General features: G+C 37.0%; 1 protein-coding gene across 1 annotated transcript in view; it reads right to left on the bottom strand.

Annotated features, from left to right (window-relative positions):
- The window catches only part of RAPGEF2 (Rap guanine nucleotide exchange factor (GEF) 2), a 70,484-nt gene that overhangs the window by 13,885 nt on the left and 40,422 nt on the right, over positions 1-16,177 (bottom strand). The window contains exons 11-18 of the mRNA XM_008939165.1: positions 14,252-14,498; positions 9,321-9,478; positions 4,613-4,853; positions 3,978-4,361; positions 2,143-2,354; positions 1,932-2,055; positions 1,281-1,304; positions 24-247 (exon numbers count right to left, since the gene is read on the bottom strand). Of these exons, the coding sequence (XP_008937413.1) occupies positions 24-247; positions 1,281-1,304; positions 1,932-2,055; positions 2,143-2,354; positions 3,978-4,361; positions 4,613-4,853; positions 9,321-9,478; positions 14,252-14,498 (1,614 nt within the window). The remainder of the gene's footprint in view (positions 1-23; positions 248-1,280; positions 1,305-1,931; positions 2,056-2,142; positions 2,355-3,977; positions 4,362-4,612; positions 4,854-9,320; positions 9,479-14,251; positions 14,499-16,177) is intronic.

A 16,177-nucleotide genomic window follows, 5' to 3' on the forward strand; every position in this document is an offset into this window, starting at 1 on the left:
AAATCAGGAATGACAAGGCTCACATGTGTTGGTGGCTGGCTCGCACTGCAGAGACAGTGTCTGGAGGCTCTCTTCATCCATTTCCAGATCCAAGTTTGAAAGGTACTGCTTTACTTTCCGTGCCATCTGAGCATCCTCATACAGTTTTTTGGCATTAAGGAAGGAGCTGCGACGGACCCGCTTTTTATGACCCCCCGTCTGCGCAACATCCAGCACAGCTGCATTCGCACTGCCCTGGCTGAGGGACCTGGAGCGAAGGGGGGGCAGGAGGGGGAGGAAAGAAGGGAGAACTATGACTTAGTACAACACGATATCCCTTGACAAACAAGAAACGTGCAAAAGGTTGCAGGAATGTCAGTCCATGGTCAAAGCTTACATGCCTCATTCCAGTAAGTCAAACAGCTATAACAGACAGAAAGATGAGGGTCAGGAAATCTTTTTACTTGGTTACAGGCACTACTTTAATTACACAAATATTTTAACCTATTCTGCTCCAACTAGCTAATATATCACTTCACACATCTAGAGAAGCATTCAAGCTAGCGCTCTCATGTAAGCCAGCTACTGAGAAGATTGGAGCATTAGGAAAAGCTCATGCAGTAAGGCAATGCTGACAGACAACTATAGTTGAGATTCAAATTTAAATACCTATACAGAAGGTATTTTGAAAGCTCTCTACTTTTAAAATCAGACTGTACACAAAACATACAGCTCCATTTTACAGAATCAAACTTCCTTGCAACTTGCTAGGTTGAAGACAGCTTTTTGTTAAATAAAATGATCAGCTAGTTCATGATGAAATGAATGTCATGCACATTTCAACACATCTACGTTTATATGAAAGCTATGCGTTGTTCGTGAACTGTTAAGAGTGAAAATTATGATGGAATAATAATATGAAAATAAGTTATTTTAGCAGATACTGTAAGTTTTAACTTTTGTATTTAGGCATAAGGAAACGAACAGCAATTTTCAGCTGTTGCAACCTTGCCATTCTATAGTTTCTCTTTTACTGACAGTCACTTCCTTTGACAATTTAAATTGGAGGTGGGGGAGAAGAACACCCCACTCCCATCTACAACCATTTATAAATAATTCACAGCTTTTGCGTTTTAGCTTCAAACGCAAAGACAATCCTGGATTAAAATGTATTGTCAGTAAAAAAGGGTTAACAAAAGGAAGAAAATGTCAAAGCAGCAGAACATTAAAGACTGCAAGTAGGAAACAATGCAAGTGGTAGGAAGAATGAATGTCTGTTTGTGTTGTCTCCAACCACTTACCCCAAACTCCTCCATTTCTTCTTCCTGCAAGTGAGAGCCAGGAAGAGTAAAGCATGGGTTTAAGAAGAGACAGAGAAAGATCACAAGCTCAGAAAGAAAAAGACCAGACCTCAGGACAAGCAGTTCTGGAAGCCCACTAAGATTAAAAAGAGCCTTGACTTGGGCATACAGTCAAATATTACAAACTCTTCTAGCTCAAATTAAGAAAAAGAGTATGCAATAAATTGGTCTAACATGAAGCCAAAGAGCATTCACTCCACATTTGCTAACAGTACTAGCTGACAACGTTTCAGACACATTCCCACTTCTGCTGAATCAAAATGGTAAGGCTGGTACACATCAACATTCCAGACAGACTAATATGTATGTGTTCAAGACAATATCAGCCCCTCCCTCCCACTAACGGAATCGCATTTTCATGAAGTAACTGGCAGCTAAGGAATAATATAAAACATTTTAATATATATTGATAAACACAAAATGCAATGAGTTCTTCAGTTTTAGAACACCACATAGTTTTGGTAAATTTTTATCAACAAACAGAAAACCTCACACTGCCCCAGTACAAGAAGGGTCACGTAAGAAGCACCTCTGGCTGACATGTAGCCTTCTCTCAGCTGGGAGCAGCTCTGCCTAATACAACCCACTCACCTCGTTCTAAACATTAAAGCAGGATCCATGTTCACAGAGGCCATGCGACCAACATGGCGTATCTCCTTGGCAATCATTCTCAGCTTCTCAAAATTGACCAAGCCCTCCACTTTGGAATCATTTCCTAGAATTAACAATTAACGACATCAGTTATTAGGTACCAAAGTTAGTTTTCCTTAGCTGGTAAGAGGTGATGTACTTCCGCTTTTACCTTCATGAAGGAATGTAAGGTCTTTTTTGATAACTGGAAACAGGGGAATAATGGGGGGCTGTAGGTTTTGGCTGTTAAGGACATTACGGTATTTTGCCATATTCCTAGATGGGTCAAACAAGTCCTGTAGATCTTGAAACAGTTTTTCATACTTGCTTGGAAGCTTCTCCCAAGTAGTTCGGAGTCTTGCAACTGGTGCCAAATTCAGGCCACTTGAAACCAAAAAAAAAAGGTGCAAAAAAGTTAAAGAGCAACTGGGAAAAAAAAAAAAAAAAACAAAAAACCAAATCCTAGAAAAGACCATGTCAAATTTTGTATGGGAAAAATACCCTATAGTCAGAATAGGATAGCACAACAATATCAATAAAGTAACAGGGTTAAAACTTCCTTTTGCCAGCATGTATTACAGAACAATTATGATAACTTCTACTAAAGCTATAAAACCTGGAGATATCTACATGATGTAACCATAAACAGACTCAACTTATGTTTGGATGAGTAATTAAACCCTACAGAGAGTATGTACTTATTCCTACTACTTTGGAATAGTGTCTGAATTAGATTACAATACTATAATCTATCTGCACTTCAGGTTCACCACTTACTTCCAGATTACCACACTGAAGGACAAACTATCTTTGTCCAAACTATGCTATGCTTAGGTGGTGACAGCACAGTGACCCATCTTCCCACTGCAATAATCCATCTGACTTTGTTGTGTCTAAATCAAATTGATATAAGAGATTATATATATGTGAAGTTATTCTGAAGCTGTTAACTGCTACAAACCCCACTTTTTTACCCTTTAATGGCATTGTCATCTTGCTACTGATTTCTACCTTTGGGAAATTTGGTACCTAGAATCTTTCCTTCACTTGAATTTTTGCTGGTAGGCAGGCTGCTTTTACTTCTCAGAGATCAGCTGAAACAGCTGAACTAAATCTCAAGATTTTTATGTCTCAGAGACACTAACTGATAATCAGCATGGATCCTTGACTTTGGAACTTGCCACATTTGATTGTATGGTATTCAAACCCAGTGATCATTAGAAAAAGTGTCACATTCAATCTGTTGATTGACTATGACAAGGGCTTTTGCCAGATACAGTGATAAAATTGCCATTTTAATGCAACTTACTTAAGCTTTCTCAAAAGAGACAATATTTAGGGATTTGTTGTTGTTAGGCTCTTTCTGCCTAACATGAGAGACTAAAGGAAATGTGAATACACACACCCACAATAGTTTCCTCTTCTTGTTTTCATTCCAGAACTAAGAAAGGCTTTTTGTCACAGACTTTCAGTACTTTTTAAATTCTTATTAAAAGTTATTTATTTACAGCATATCATATGGCATTGTAGCCTGCTATTGACTATTATCAGAATTCTATCAAAGAAACTGCTGATACAAACAAAACCAAAGAACATATGAATGCTCAATGAATTCAAGATACTGTGAACTATGTATAAAATGATGACCTCCTTTTGGGAAACTAACCCATTCACTTATGACAATGTTATAATTTTTCTTCCTATAACTGCTGTTTCTTTTGTTCTTTGTTTTTAAGTGCAGTAACTTCTCTGGTACCGTGTTCACCAATGACTCTTGCCTCACTGCCTTGAGCAATAAGTACATAATAGTAGCATTCCAAGTAATATTTCAGCAAGCATTTCAATGTCAGATACAGATTATGGGAAAATGCCCTCCTTATTGGATTGCCAAGCATTAATGTTAGCAGTATGAACTGGCTTACTCTGTTAAATCCCTTTTTTTTTTCAGACTGACACAAGTTAAGACTTTGTTTTTTATTCAGAAATAAAATTATTAAGGGGCAATACCTAATGATGGCAAACATCGAGTTGAAGTTCTTGCATTCTCTGCAGTGTAGTGCTATCTTAATAAAATGCTTAATGATCTTCATCCTTTTCAGTTGGTTGGTTTCTCTTAGAATCTCAGAAGCCACCCAGAACGTTTCTTGATTTATCACCTCTTCGAACTTTTTTAGATTAGTGCAACCTGTTTTTGACTTGAGTTTAAACAAGTCATCTATGTATTCTGTGGGTTCAATATTACGGAACAGCTCAAAGTTTCTCATGGAGAGCTGGGTAGCCACCTCAACAGTACTGAGCTGTAGTAGGGAAATTTGGCTTTCCCTTAGTAACTCTTGAGCATCTTCATCTGAACAAAGAGTTTCTGTTTCCATGTTGTTCTTCAGGTAATACCTGTAAAAACAAAATTCAAAAAGACACTAGACACAAAATATTCCAATAATACTGAAAGTTATAGTAATGATCCAGTTGGAATCGTAGAATAAATCAACTTTCATGAGGCCTAGATGTTAATTAGAAGTTGCATAACGAGTGATTTTTTTGCAAACAAACAGAACATTAGTGATTAAACAATGCTCCTATTGATGGGATTCTGACTTAATAAACTGGCATCATTTGCTTTAGCTCACAGTCTCCAATCTTACCTGCCACTCAACTGTATCCTGTCAGCGAGCTTGGATAACTGATCAGGAAGCCTCCTCTGCTTGATGACACCCTCAGGTGTGACAGAGACTTCGCATAGTGAATATGCATCAGGGGTTGCAGTGAGAGCAAACTCCCTGATAGCCTGGACGACCACTTCTTTTGCTGTTGTGTCCTTACTGATCATGATGTAGCGACTTTGCTGATCTGCCTTGAAAACCCTCAGAACTTGATCTGGTAAGTCTGGGGAAAAAAAAATAAACAAAACAAAAAAACCCATTCAAGGTATGCAATTTAATAAAGTGGGGTTTTTTGTTTGTTTGGTTGTTTTTTATTTTATGCAAGACTAGTTCTATTATCAACCAGAAAAAGCAGTTAGGCTATCAATGGGGCAAGCCACAAAAATACGTTAACACTTCCAAAGTTTGGACTGACAAACTAATAAGCAGTCTGATTTTCACCGTTAAATTCCATTTAAGTCTGAGAAAAATCAAGGACACAAAACAACACTTCCCTATATACTGACATACAAGAAGTTTAGGCAAATTAGGAGATAAGAGTGTCAATCTTCTCAAGGATGCTTTTAAGAAAAAGTTTGAGACTCAACAATAGTGTCACACGCAGAGGGAAGACATGGACATATAAGGAGCTAGGAAGATACGTGTGTAATGACCAGCATGCACGTATACACAATAAATTGCAGTAGTAGTAATCCATCCAAGTACTTACCAAAATTACTCTATCCTTGATACATTTATATCATAAGTGTGTGACAGACTGAAAACTTGCTCTTTATTTCTCTATCCCAGTGCTTTAGCAATTAAGAACTAAAGCAGCGAGAGATAGAAAAACACTTCACAAATATTTGGGTTCTAAATATACTATTGTTTCAAGTGACTGATGATGGAAAAGTTACAGTCAACACCTACAAGGTGGCTTTTTTTAGGAAACCTGGAAAATTACCAGCCTAAGTGCAAAAGTTGGACTTGGTAAATATATACATTCCCTTACAGAAATAACAGATCCATATATATTTCCATATTTCCATTAATGTATTGAAATCTAGACCTGTTAATCAACTAAAGTTTGACTCTTATAATTGTATTTTTAAAAGACAAAAAAAAAGAGCTAAAGTTGTACAACTATTCACCATGGGATTTTTTTTTTTAGCATAAGGTATTTTTAGCATAAGATTTTTTTTAGCATAAGACTGACAAGTACTTTCAATTAATTTAATTCCTTCCTGTTGTTACAAATAACCTTTTCTAGTTTTGTGTGGCATGACATCTGGTGATTATTCTTTCTTTAATGAAGAAGTTATATAATTAATTTTTTTTTTTTTTAGATAAGAAAGGTCATACAATAGATAATAATAGAAAGTCTTCTGAATCTAGAGCCAAAAAATGATAATTTTAAAAAATCAATACTGAAAAAACAGCTGCCAAATAAAAATATTCACTTTGATGCAACCACAATGTTTTCTGAGAAGACCTGAATGTGTGCATAACATATATTCAAGTTACTACAGAAATATCTATTCAGCAACAGAAATCTCATGAAAAAAGAACAAAACCTAACATCTTCCCACTGCTGCTGCATTTCTCCAAAATAATCATTTGGAAACCATTAAGATAAATCTATCTGATGAGTTGATTTACATGCCACAAAGGCTGTTTAGACTTAAATATATTCATCTACAAATTTCATGCAACTAAGCCCATAACTTTGATGCTCACAGTAGAATTTTTGCAACTTGAGAAGCACTAATAGGGAAACACATCAGAATTGCATTATTACATCATCAGTTACACATAACAGATATCAGTAAAGGCCAGATTTTAGCTTGAAGTACCTAGAGTAAAATGTATAAACAACTTGGAGCTAGCAAGTCAGTTTTGCCTTTTATCACCAGCTCTATAGTGACCCATCTTCTTTCAGGTTGAAGAGTGAGACAGAGCAGAGCTTGAAATAATTTCTACAATTTTTGACATCCTGAGGAAGGCAGATGCCAAAGAGACAGCTTTTCAGAGACGTTATTAAAAACCAGACTGTTGCCTAGATCTTGTTGCCTCTTGCTGTTACAGGAACACCTGCCACTCAAAGAAATGCTACGAGGACGGGAAGCCACCTTAAACAACACCATGATGGGAGCTCGCCTAACGCTCCCAAGAAACAAGCGTTTTGTGCAAGAAGAAAATAACTTGCTCTGCTGGATCACTCAAGTCAATATGAAGAAATGCAGAGAACAGCAAATAGAAAAGTATCATCTTTGCATTGTACTTTACCACCCAATTTTTCAGTCTGCATACTTATCAGAGCTGGTAGCAAAAGCACAGAATACAGAGAAGTCTGCCAGCAATTGAAATGATTACAGCTGTAGCAATGGTGGCAAGTAATTCAGTACAATAATTTTTAAATAAAACAGCATTTGGAGAAAATTGCAATCACCTCCCTTTACTCCTTTTCAAAAACGGAAGCCAGAGTGGCAGGCTGAAGAATGCAATGCTGTATGAACGGAATCTAGTCCCTTAGAAAGCTTGTGTGGGGGTAAAAAAAAAGTAGCAGTGACTGGCAGCTCATCATTACTGTATTATTTTGACTTCCAATAGAATAGCAAAGACAGCACAAGAGAAGAGAAATCAAAGTGCTGTTGACTATTTGAACATTAAACCTTAAAAGGCATATTTGAACAAGACTGAACAAATCAGAAGAGAAACTAAAATGACTCCTTGCAGAATCCAAGCTGTTCTCATTTTCTCCTCAAAAACTAGCCTTCCAAAACAGCAAGTTGTTTTATTTTCTATATTTAGGGATATTCCCCAAAACCTCAAAGCCTGTGTCCTACCACTTTTCTCTTTCTTCTCCGGTGCATTCGATTTCTTGCAAGCTGCCTCCATCTCCATCTTTAATTTAGTCCGAGGTAATAAAAGAAATTAAAATTGTAGGCTTTCATTTTTTCAAGTCTTAAACTACATAAAGAGGTATAATTCAACTCTTCTCTCTACAATGCAACCATTCCTAAAGCCCTTAAGGTATATGTTTTGCATTTCAGTTCCCCTTTCCCCCCCTTTCCATATAGGGAAAAATTAAGCCTGCTCATTTCTTTCAAAATATTCAGTGCGTGGACATTTGGGCAAATTTTAATGAATGACAAAACAAAAAAAGAGCTTTTTTTAAAATGAGAAAACACTAATTATTTAATACATTTTCTAGAAAGGTAATGGAAAAGCTGCTATAACATTGAAGCAATACCATTACAGGATTATTTATCTTCTTTCCTGAAAGCAAAAGGCAAACAGCAAAACATGATTAATTTATTAAAGTTCTCCGAACCCCAATTGTGACTAAGGGATCTTCAGACCTGTAATGGTTTTCCTTCTCAATTAATGGAGTATGTTTGAGCTGTGTGAGACAGCAATGCTCACAGCTCTGTAAGTTAGCCAGTCACTGCACTCAGCATTAGGGGCATAGTAATTACCTAGAACTGTCTGGCCGAGGTAAATTGCAAGCTAGAGAATGAAATCTTCACCGGTTTAAAGATAAACTGCTGATGAAAAGTTAGGCTCTTATTGATAAAGAATATCCTTGAAGTGTTGGATTCTAATCATTAGATAAAATACAAAAAAAATACCAATCTTCCCGCTCTCTCAGTAGCAATCTTAGACAGTGAGACAAAATTCACACACCACCTTCTTGAAGTCTTTTCTAGCTTAAAGAACCTGACATGAAGTGATGCTCAATATCACAGTTTCAAGTGTGATGATTGCACCACATTGCCCAGTATGTAGGCTGATGTTTAAGCACTGTCTGTTCCTTCAGGTAAGGTTTGAAATCCCTCAGATTTAGGAGGGCACTGAATTTTCAGCTCTACTTCTGAGAAATACTCTTAACGGTTAGACTAAAGTAACCAAGTGTCTGCACAACTACCATCACCATATCCTCCTCCAGCAGCTACATTTTAATAGCAAACATTTGGATACTTAAGTCTTAGAAGATTTCCTGCTAAGAACCTTCTTGCAGCCAGACAGAACCCAAATCCCAGCCCTGCCAGGAGCTCTGGTTAAATCCTTCTTATAAGACAAGGCTCTCAAGTTTCTCATATTCACCTCTTTTCCTCCCTCACTCGCCCCCATGCTTTGTTCCTCTGTGCTAAATGTGTACATTTGTTATCTGTTTCAGAGTGGGATTTTAAATCCCTTTAAATACAAAGAATTCACCATATAGCTGTAGGGCAGGGTGACTAACAGGCCAATTTGCAACTCTGTGCCTTACAATGTACTACAAGATTATATATGTGTAGGAAAAGACTGAAACACATATCCTGTGTCCCAGTCCAATGCCCTTTCGCTTTCACGTAAGCTAATAATCTCCTGTGCTATTTGAAAATACTGCAGTCTTATAAAGACCGATCTGTCAGGGCAAATTATGAAATACCAAGCAAAATAAGTTTTTACTGGCCAAGATTATTCAATCAGTACAAGGCACTCTTTGTATAACATACTTGAAAAAGAGACATCTAATACATTCAGGTAAAGTAGTTGGAGCAAATGTAATAAATTGTAATGCATTAATATATGGCTAATCTGGTGACAGCATACAGTTACTAAAATCTCTCATGCATCTTCGGATTCTGGAAGTCCAGGAAAAAAAAAAATACACTGAAAGGAAATTAGAGGGTCAAGAACAACAAGAAGAAGAAAGGATCCTTACCTGGAGTAGTATTGAAGTCTAAGATGCGGTGATGAGACTGCAGTAGATCAGGATTACTGGAGGACAGGGTTCCACTGACAGGTAAAGCAGGAGGAATGTGCTTCGTTTGCCTCAGTCCCACAATGCTGTCGTCCTGAGACTGGCCAATTCCAATGTCACTGTGCCAAGAGAGAAATAAAATCAGGACTTACAGACATGCAGAGCATTGACTACGCTAAAGGAATGCAGTGATGTTTATATCACTACACTTTCACACTTTAAATTGTTAGCAATCACTACTTAGAAGTTAAAATTCTTCAGACAACACTGATTGCTGTCCAAATGTCTCAACAGCACCCAAACATCCACTCAAAGCGATTAGATCTGCTTGCTCACACTGCCAGGAGAGCCTCATGTTCACCACTAAACTCTGAGGAGCTGCTAGACTTGTTTTTTTCATTATTTCTCACAGCAGCCAAGACCTTTCTTCAAAAGGTGGTACATACACCTCATCATTCTTGCACCAACCCATCACCTGAACTTTGACTAATGCTGCTGTCCCCTCAGTGCTGTTTTAGAAGACCTGAATTTCACAGATCTTTCACCCCATCACAGATAGGATTTGCAACTGTACTTCAGGACATATTATAGCCATACAGCCTAAAATCTTTCAACAGAGAGGTAAGAGAGGATCATTGAGATCATCTGTTTTTCTGTCCCTTATCACAACCTTTGAGTTTTCCTTCACTGAATGTGACTGAGGCGATGCCAGCTCGCTTGGAAGGCTAAGCTAAGCATCCGCACTTGGGTGCTGCTGGTATCCTCTCAAGTGGAGGACAGTATGCTCTGCAGGGCCTGACAACTGTAGATAAACTATACTGGGACAAAGGTGAAGGACTTGGTTTATTAAATTGTGAAAGGCAGGGTCCCAAAGGAGGTCAGTAGTGCTAGCCGGATCAGAGACAGACCTATCATCATATTACAGTAGGCACTAATTTCCTTATTGCTTTAGAGTTCATAACCAGCAAGTGAAGCAGATCAACTGCTACAGGACATAGTATTAAATTTTTCTATAAATACATAGATGCAGAACCTTAATAAATACTCAGAGGGTGTAAAATGTTGAACTGCAGCCCTTATAGGAAACGAAAATAATTAAAAATTTAGCTACTATAGGCAAAGCCTTTTTAAAAGCCAAGCATATCTCAATCTGTATCTACACATGTAAAGAAAGCATAAACTCAACTCAGATTTCATTTTAAACTGCTGCAACTCTAAAAAGTCAAGCTACTGAATTAAATGATGCCATACAAATGACCACTTGCACCCTAATTGTGAGCACTTAAGCTTTTGTCTAGTGTTCTATCCATCCTCAGAAAACGTAAACAGAAGTAATTAAGTGCCTGATAATTATCCCTGTTGAGCTGCTACAGCACAAGCATCCTTTTGTGCTTACCAAGGAAATACTCTACACAGCACACTTCTTGTACCACTTCTTAAAGTTCTATGAGTTGAACAGTACTCTGGGAAGCTCAGACAGCATCTCTGGACATTTAGGACACAATTTTAAGTACATGGATAAAGCAACTGCTTTTTAGAAGGTAATGCAACAAGATAAAGGTTGGAGGAGGTACCTCTGTATGGCTTCTTCATTGTTTTGATTTTAAAGAACAAGTTAAACTCTGTGTTACCAAAATATTCTACAAAGTGTAAACTCCAAGGCACGCAAGTCCACTGAAAAAAATTTCTTGAATTCTCTCTCAAATAGAAACTAAGGTTCAGATTCAGATCTGTTCAGATCATTGAGATCTGTATTTCCACATAAAGGACAAAATACTGTGACAAACAGTGACGATCAAGCTCAGCACACAGCACTTTTATGCTAAGATACAAGCAAGTCTTTCACTACAACTGAAAGCATTCCCACCAATCAATATCTTGTCTCTCAAGCAGGAACACAGACCCCAAAAAACAAGTAAACAAAAACCCCAAAGCCCCTGACCCTCAAAATGCTTTCCAGTGGTTCTAAGCTATGTAGTATATTTCAAAACTGTGCCAACATCAGTATCTTCTCTAAATTCAAAAGAAATTAAGACAATGTGACCCTCCCATTTATATTAACAGTTTCACTTGCAGTTTCAACAGTCTTATACCATCTCATGCCTATCTTGCGTGTCATAATGGAAGTGGCTTCAGTAAAGTGGATCGCTGACAAATAGATTTTTTTTAAAAAAGTAATGTTTCTAAAATTCTTCTCAGTTCTAAGTATCCATATATGAAATTGGAAAGTATTTACCTTGTAATAATTTTTAGCTGTTTTTAATACTCAAATCAGAATCTGAATGAGTTCTAACTTATCCAAACAGGAAATGAACTCCAAAAACTTCAGATAAAAATAGCAACACTAGAAAACTCCAGGTCCCACGAAGACTGATTAACTCACTGCCCTTGCTGTTAGGTAAAATATTTTATTATACCAGTGAAAGGAGATTGTGGTTTTAAAGGAAAGGCATTTTGACTGTTTTCTGTATGCATTTGCCACACAAGCAGACAGCATTAACTATGAAATAACTTCCCTGATGAATGATGAACATGGTAGAAATGATAATGGAATGGCAGAGCTACTTGAATGTGTCTTCTTGAAAACGTGGTATATTGTGCACCCCACTGCAGGGCTGCAAATGGAGAGGAAAGAGTAGGGCTTTGTCTTTCTCTGGGATGCTGTGTTATGGACCAAGCAGAACTTTGCTAGAGATGGAGGTGGAGGTTGTGTTTAATCCTTATTTGGAGCAACTGAGCTTACAAGACCACAAAACCCACTCTGGGTGAAAAGAGCTCCAGTGGAGGCTGTAGCCATAAGCACATTCCAAGAGATGCCTCATAGCTGGTGGAGAGAAGGAGATTTCCCAGTAGGTGCAGGGGAAATGGTGCTATTTGCTCAGTTTGGGAAGTTACTTGACATATCGAACTAAAAAGCAGGACTGAAGGAAAGTATATCTCCTGCTCAAACTGATTCACCTGTGATATCGAGTTAATGTCTCACAAATCAGACAAGCTAAAGAATTACCTCATTTTAGTTTAAAGATTGGATTTATCTGGGTATATTCTGGAGACACTGGAGACCTCTGCAGTATTCATGTTCAAAAAAACATGGACAGTTTCACCTCACAAGCTAGCTGATCCAAGAAGTCTTTAAATACCTACTTTAATTAATCATCCTTTTCATCACTCTTGAATTTTGGTATTTAAAAACATGTGAGAATAGGTAACATCCCTTAATATATGCAGTACTGTTTATTGTTAGGAAGAATGAGATAGAAGTTTCTACACAACTGGGGGGAAAGAAGCACAAACAGGAAAAAAGTCTACAGCTACACATCTCTATGCAGAAACTGTGCAGACACAAATAACTGAATGTCAACAGGCTTTGCAGACAAATTGCTATATATAACCAATAAAGTAAAGCTAGCGAAAGCAAAAGAAAATAGGTCAAGTGTACTATTTTTCCGAGTCTTACCCAAAAAGATCCCTGCACATAAAAAGTGCAGAAATGAAAGGAATCAAAGAAAAAAAGAAAATCAAGAACATTTTATGCAGAAGCTGTGAACAATGGTGAACAATGGTGAACAATGAAAAAAACATATTAAAAAATCACACTTAACAGTACGCATGGCTCATCAGAAGAACAAACATACAAGAGAGGTGAAATAAAAGAAAATATCTAAAGACAACATAAAAAGAGGATTACAGACTCTCCTGTACTGAAATGTACCAGTGTCAATCTTAAAAATATCTATTATTTGGACAGAGTTATTTATATTCATTTAACCTTTACATTGCTAGCATTCTTTTTATAATGCTTCAGAACATTCATAACATTTAGTAGGGGACACCTAATATCAGCTGAGCAGACCTTTCTTTTATAATAACAGGAAAAAATTCCTAGACTTTCAGCACAAGTGTCTTTTTCACAAATTGACATAGAACTAATTTCTTTCTCAGTGGGATAAAGAAAAATGCAGAAGAAAACACTGAATACACATCAACTACCGTCTATAATAATTTTTTCCCATTCATGCTATCTGTCTTGGCCAAGAAGCAGATTCCCATAAAATCATATAAAACTCGTTCTTCTGTTGTTTCCAACAGTCACAGAATCACAGGATGGTAGATGTTGGAACGGATTTCTAGAGATCATCTAGTCCAAAATTGCTGCTAAAGCAGGTTTTGCAAGTCTCCGAGAGGGAGACTCCACAACCATTCTAGGCAGGCCATTCCAGTGCTCTATCACCCTCAAAGTAAACAAAGTTTTCCTTCTGTTTAGGTGGAACTTCCTGTGTCCTAGTTTGTGCCCATTGCCCCCTGTCCTATCACTGGGCACCACTGAAAACAGACGGACCTCATCATAACCTTATTCAAAACTCCATTTCTAAAATGTGTTCATAGTATAAAAGATATCAGATACCACATTTAGCTTCCATTAAGAATACTCAGTTCTATCAAAAAACCCAAATTAAAATTTTAATTTCTCAGTTTCCCTTATGGCAGTAAGTAGTAATGCTCATAGACTGCTGGAATATGGATAAATTGAAATCATTGCTCCTCTCCACAATTTGCAAGCAAACCTGTTTGTAGAGTTATTCTGAAATTAACAGCCTGGGATGCTTCCAATTAGCAGTCCTCTTAAAACCAAAAGTGACATGAAAAAACACTTGTGCCATCACTTAATCTATAGCAAGCAAACTATGTCCATACTGATGTCAGAAGCATTATGATGATCTACGGTCTATGGTCATTCAAATACTCAGACTAGTATTTCCCAGTATGCTTTTTCAGATATAAGCATGGTTTGCATTAATAAATAAAAACGTATCTTGACAAATTATAAATATCACAAGAAATCATTAAAATGTAACATAAAACAAATATTTAAGAGGAAATAAAACACTCACTTGTATGGTTTCTGGGGCAGAATACTGATTCGAGTCTTGTCGAGTATCTTCTTTAATTTATTTCTTCCCCCAACTGTGTTGGCTTTACTTTTCTTATTTACTTTTTCTAATCCGATTACCTGCTCCACATCAACAGCAAGGTCTGGGATGGAATAACGACTTGCCTTTTTAATATCACCAATTTTAGGAAGGTGAGGGGCACCATTTCTTTTTTCCTCTGACAATCGTGTTAAGAGTTCTTTAAAAACTGCATCAGAGAGGAAAAGGGAGCAAAGAAAAAAAAAAAGTAAAAGAAAGCTCTGTGCACTAGGTGAGTTTAATATTAATTATTAAAAAAAACCCTAGGATATTCTGTCAATTCAAGTATTGAACAAATTTAGTTATAAGACTTTTTTTTTTGTTATTTTTAAAAAGGACACACGTTTTCTGTAGTACAAATTGGAAAAATCAGTGAATTGGCCCAGCTCAGAACAGAAAAACACAGTTATTTGGACAGTGGCAATAGAAACACCTTGACTTCTCAACCTGAGGATACAGGCTTCTGCAGAATAGCAGCACACATAAAAACACCACAGTAGACAAAAATAAAATCAGAAAACTAACAACTAGGAAGGAACATTTTAAGCAGATAGCCAGCAACCAAAGCTCTCAGATGGACAAGAAATTATTAGCAACAGGATCAAAAAAGATCAGAAATCAGAGGGGAAACTGCAACAAAATCATAAGGAAAAGACGAACATATGACACTACAGAGACACCTTAGATGTTTGACAAAGCATTCCTCAGAGAAAGAAATACCTGATGAATTTGTGAATTAGTTCGTCAACTTTTAGCTTCACAAGAATGTTCCCATATTTATATAAATCAAACAAAACTGATCAAGTCGCATATTCTGAGTTTGAGAGGAAGTCTCCATATATAAATGGAAAACATCCGATGAGTTATTTGTAATAAATGAAAACTAATAAAACCAAGGAATTGTAGAAAAAGCAGGAACAAGGGCAACCAGCTAAGGATGAGTACTAGTGTCCAGGTTTCATTATTATGTATTAATTATGTCCTTAATATTCAGCCTTATCTCCAGAGGTATACATAAATCACCAAGAGACTTCAAAAATAAGACAAAGAAAACTGGAGAAAAGTAATCTGAGCAAATAGCTGTAACTGTTGAACAGCAGCTGGGAGCTGGAGAGACAAATTAGATACACAGAAGAAGACGCTGTCAGAAAAAAAGGAAACTCTCCTTTTGGGATTTGCTGACAAGGAATATTGCATGCAATACACAGAAATTACTGCTCTGAGAATACTGTGATATTAGTTCAATACTTGCAGTGGAGCAACAAGATTAGAAACTTAAGAGAAATACAGCTTCTGAAGAAATTTGGTTTAATCTTAAACATACTAAAGCAACATGAGATCAAAAAACCTAGTGTGTGAAGAATGGTTACACAGAGCTTACACAGAGGAACAAGCACATACTGCTGAACAAGCACATACAGATACATTAAGAAATTAATTACTAGAAACAACTGGAATATTAGACTGACAAAGCAATAAAAATCCCGAGGAAATAGATTTGACAAATTACTTTTGGAGATAACCTAAGCATATTTAATCATCACCTAGTGCAGTGACATCCTGTAGTAATATTCTGCCCTACTTGTGATGAAGAACCTGATCCTGAAAGAGATACTGGGGGAACACATCACTAAATTATATAAATAATCCAAGTGTCCAGTGGTAACAATCACACAAAACCCCCAAACTGTTAACTGCTTATGATGCTAAGCTAACTGAGGTCCTGAGCTGCTTAAAGACTCCTTCATGACTGCTTTAGTACTTGTTAGAGGGAGAAATGAAGGGAACGTATTCAGAGGGTAGCAAAGCCAGTAGGAACGTTTTTATTTATTAACCTTATTGTGCTCA

Source organism: Merops nubicus, unplaced genomic scaffold (assembly GCF_000691845.1).
Source record: "Merops nubicus isolate BGI_N331 unplaced genomic scaffold, ASM69184v1 scaffold9484, whole genome shotgun sequence".
Classification (NCBI taxonomy): Eukaryota; Metazoa; Chordata; class Aves; order Coraciiformes; family Meropidae; genus Merops; species Merops nubicus.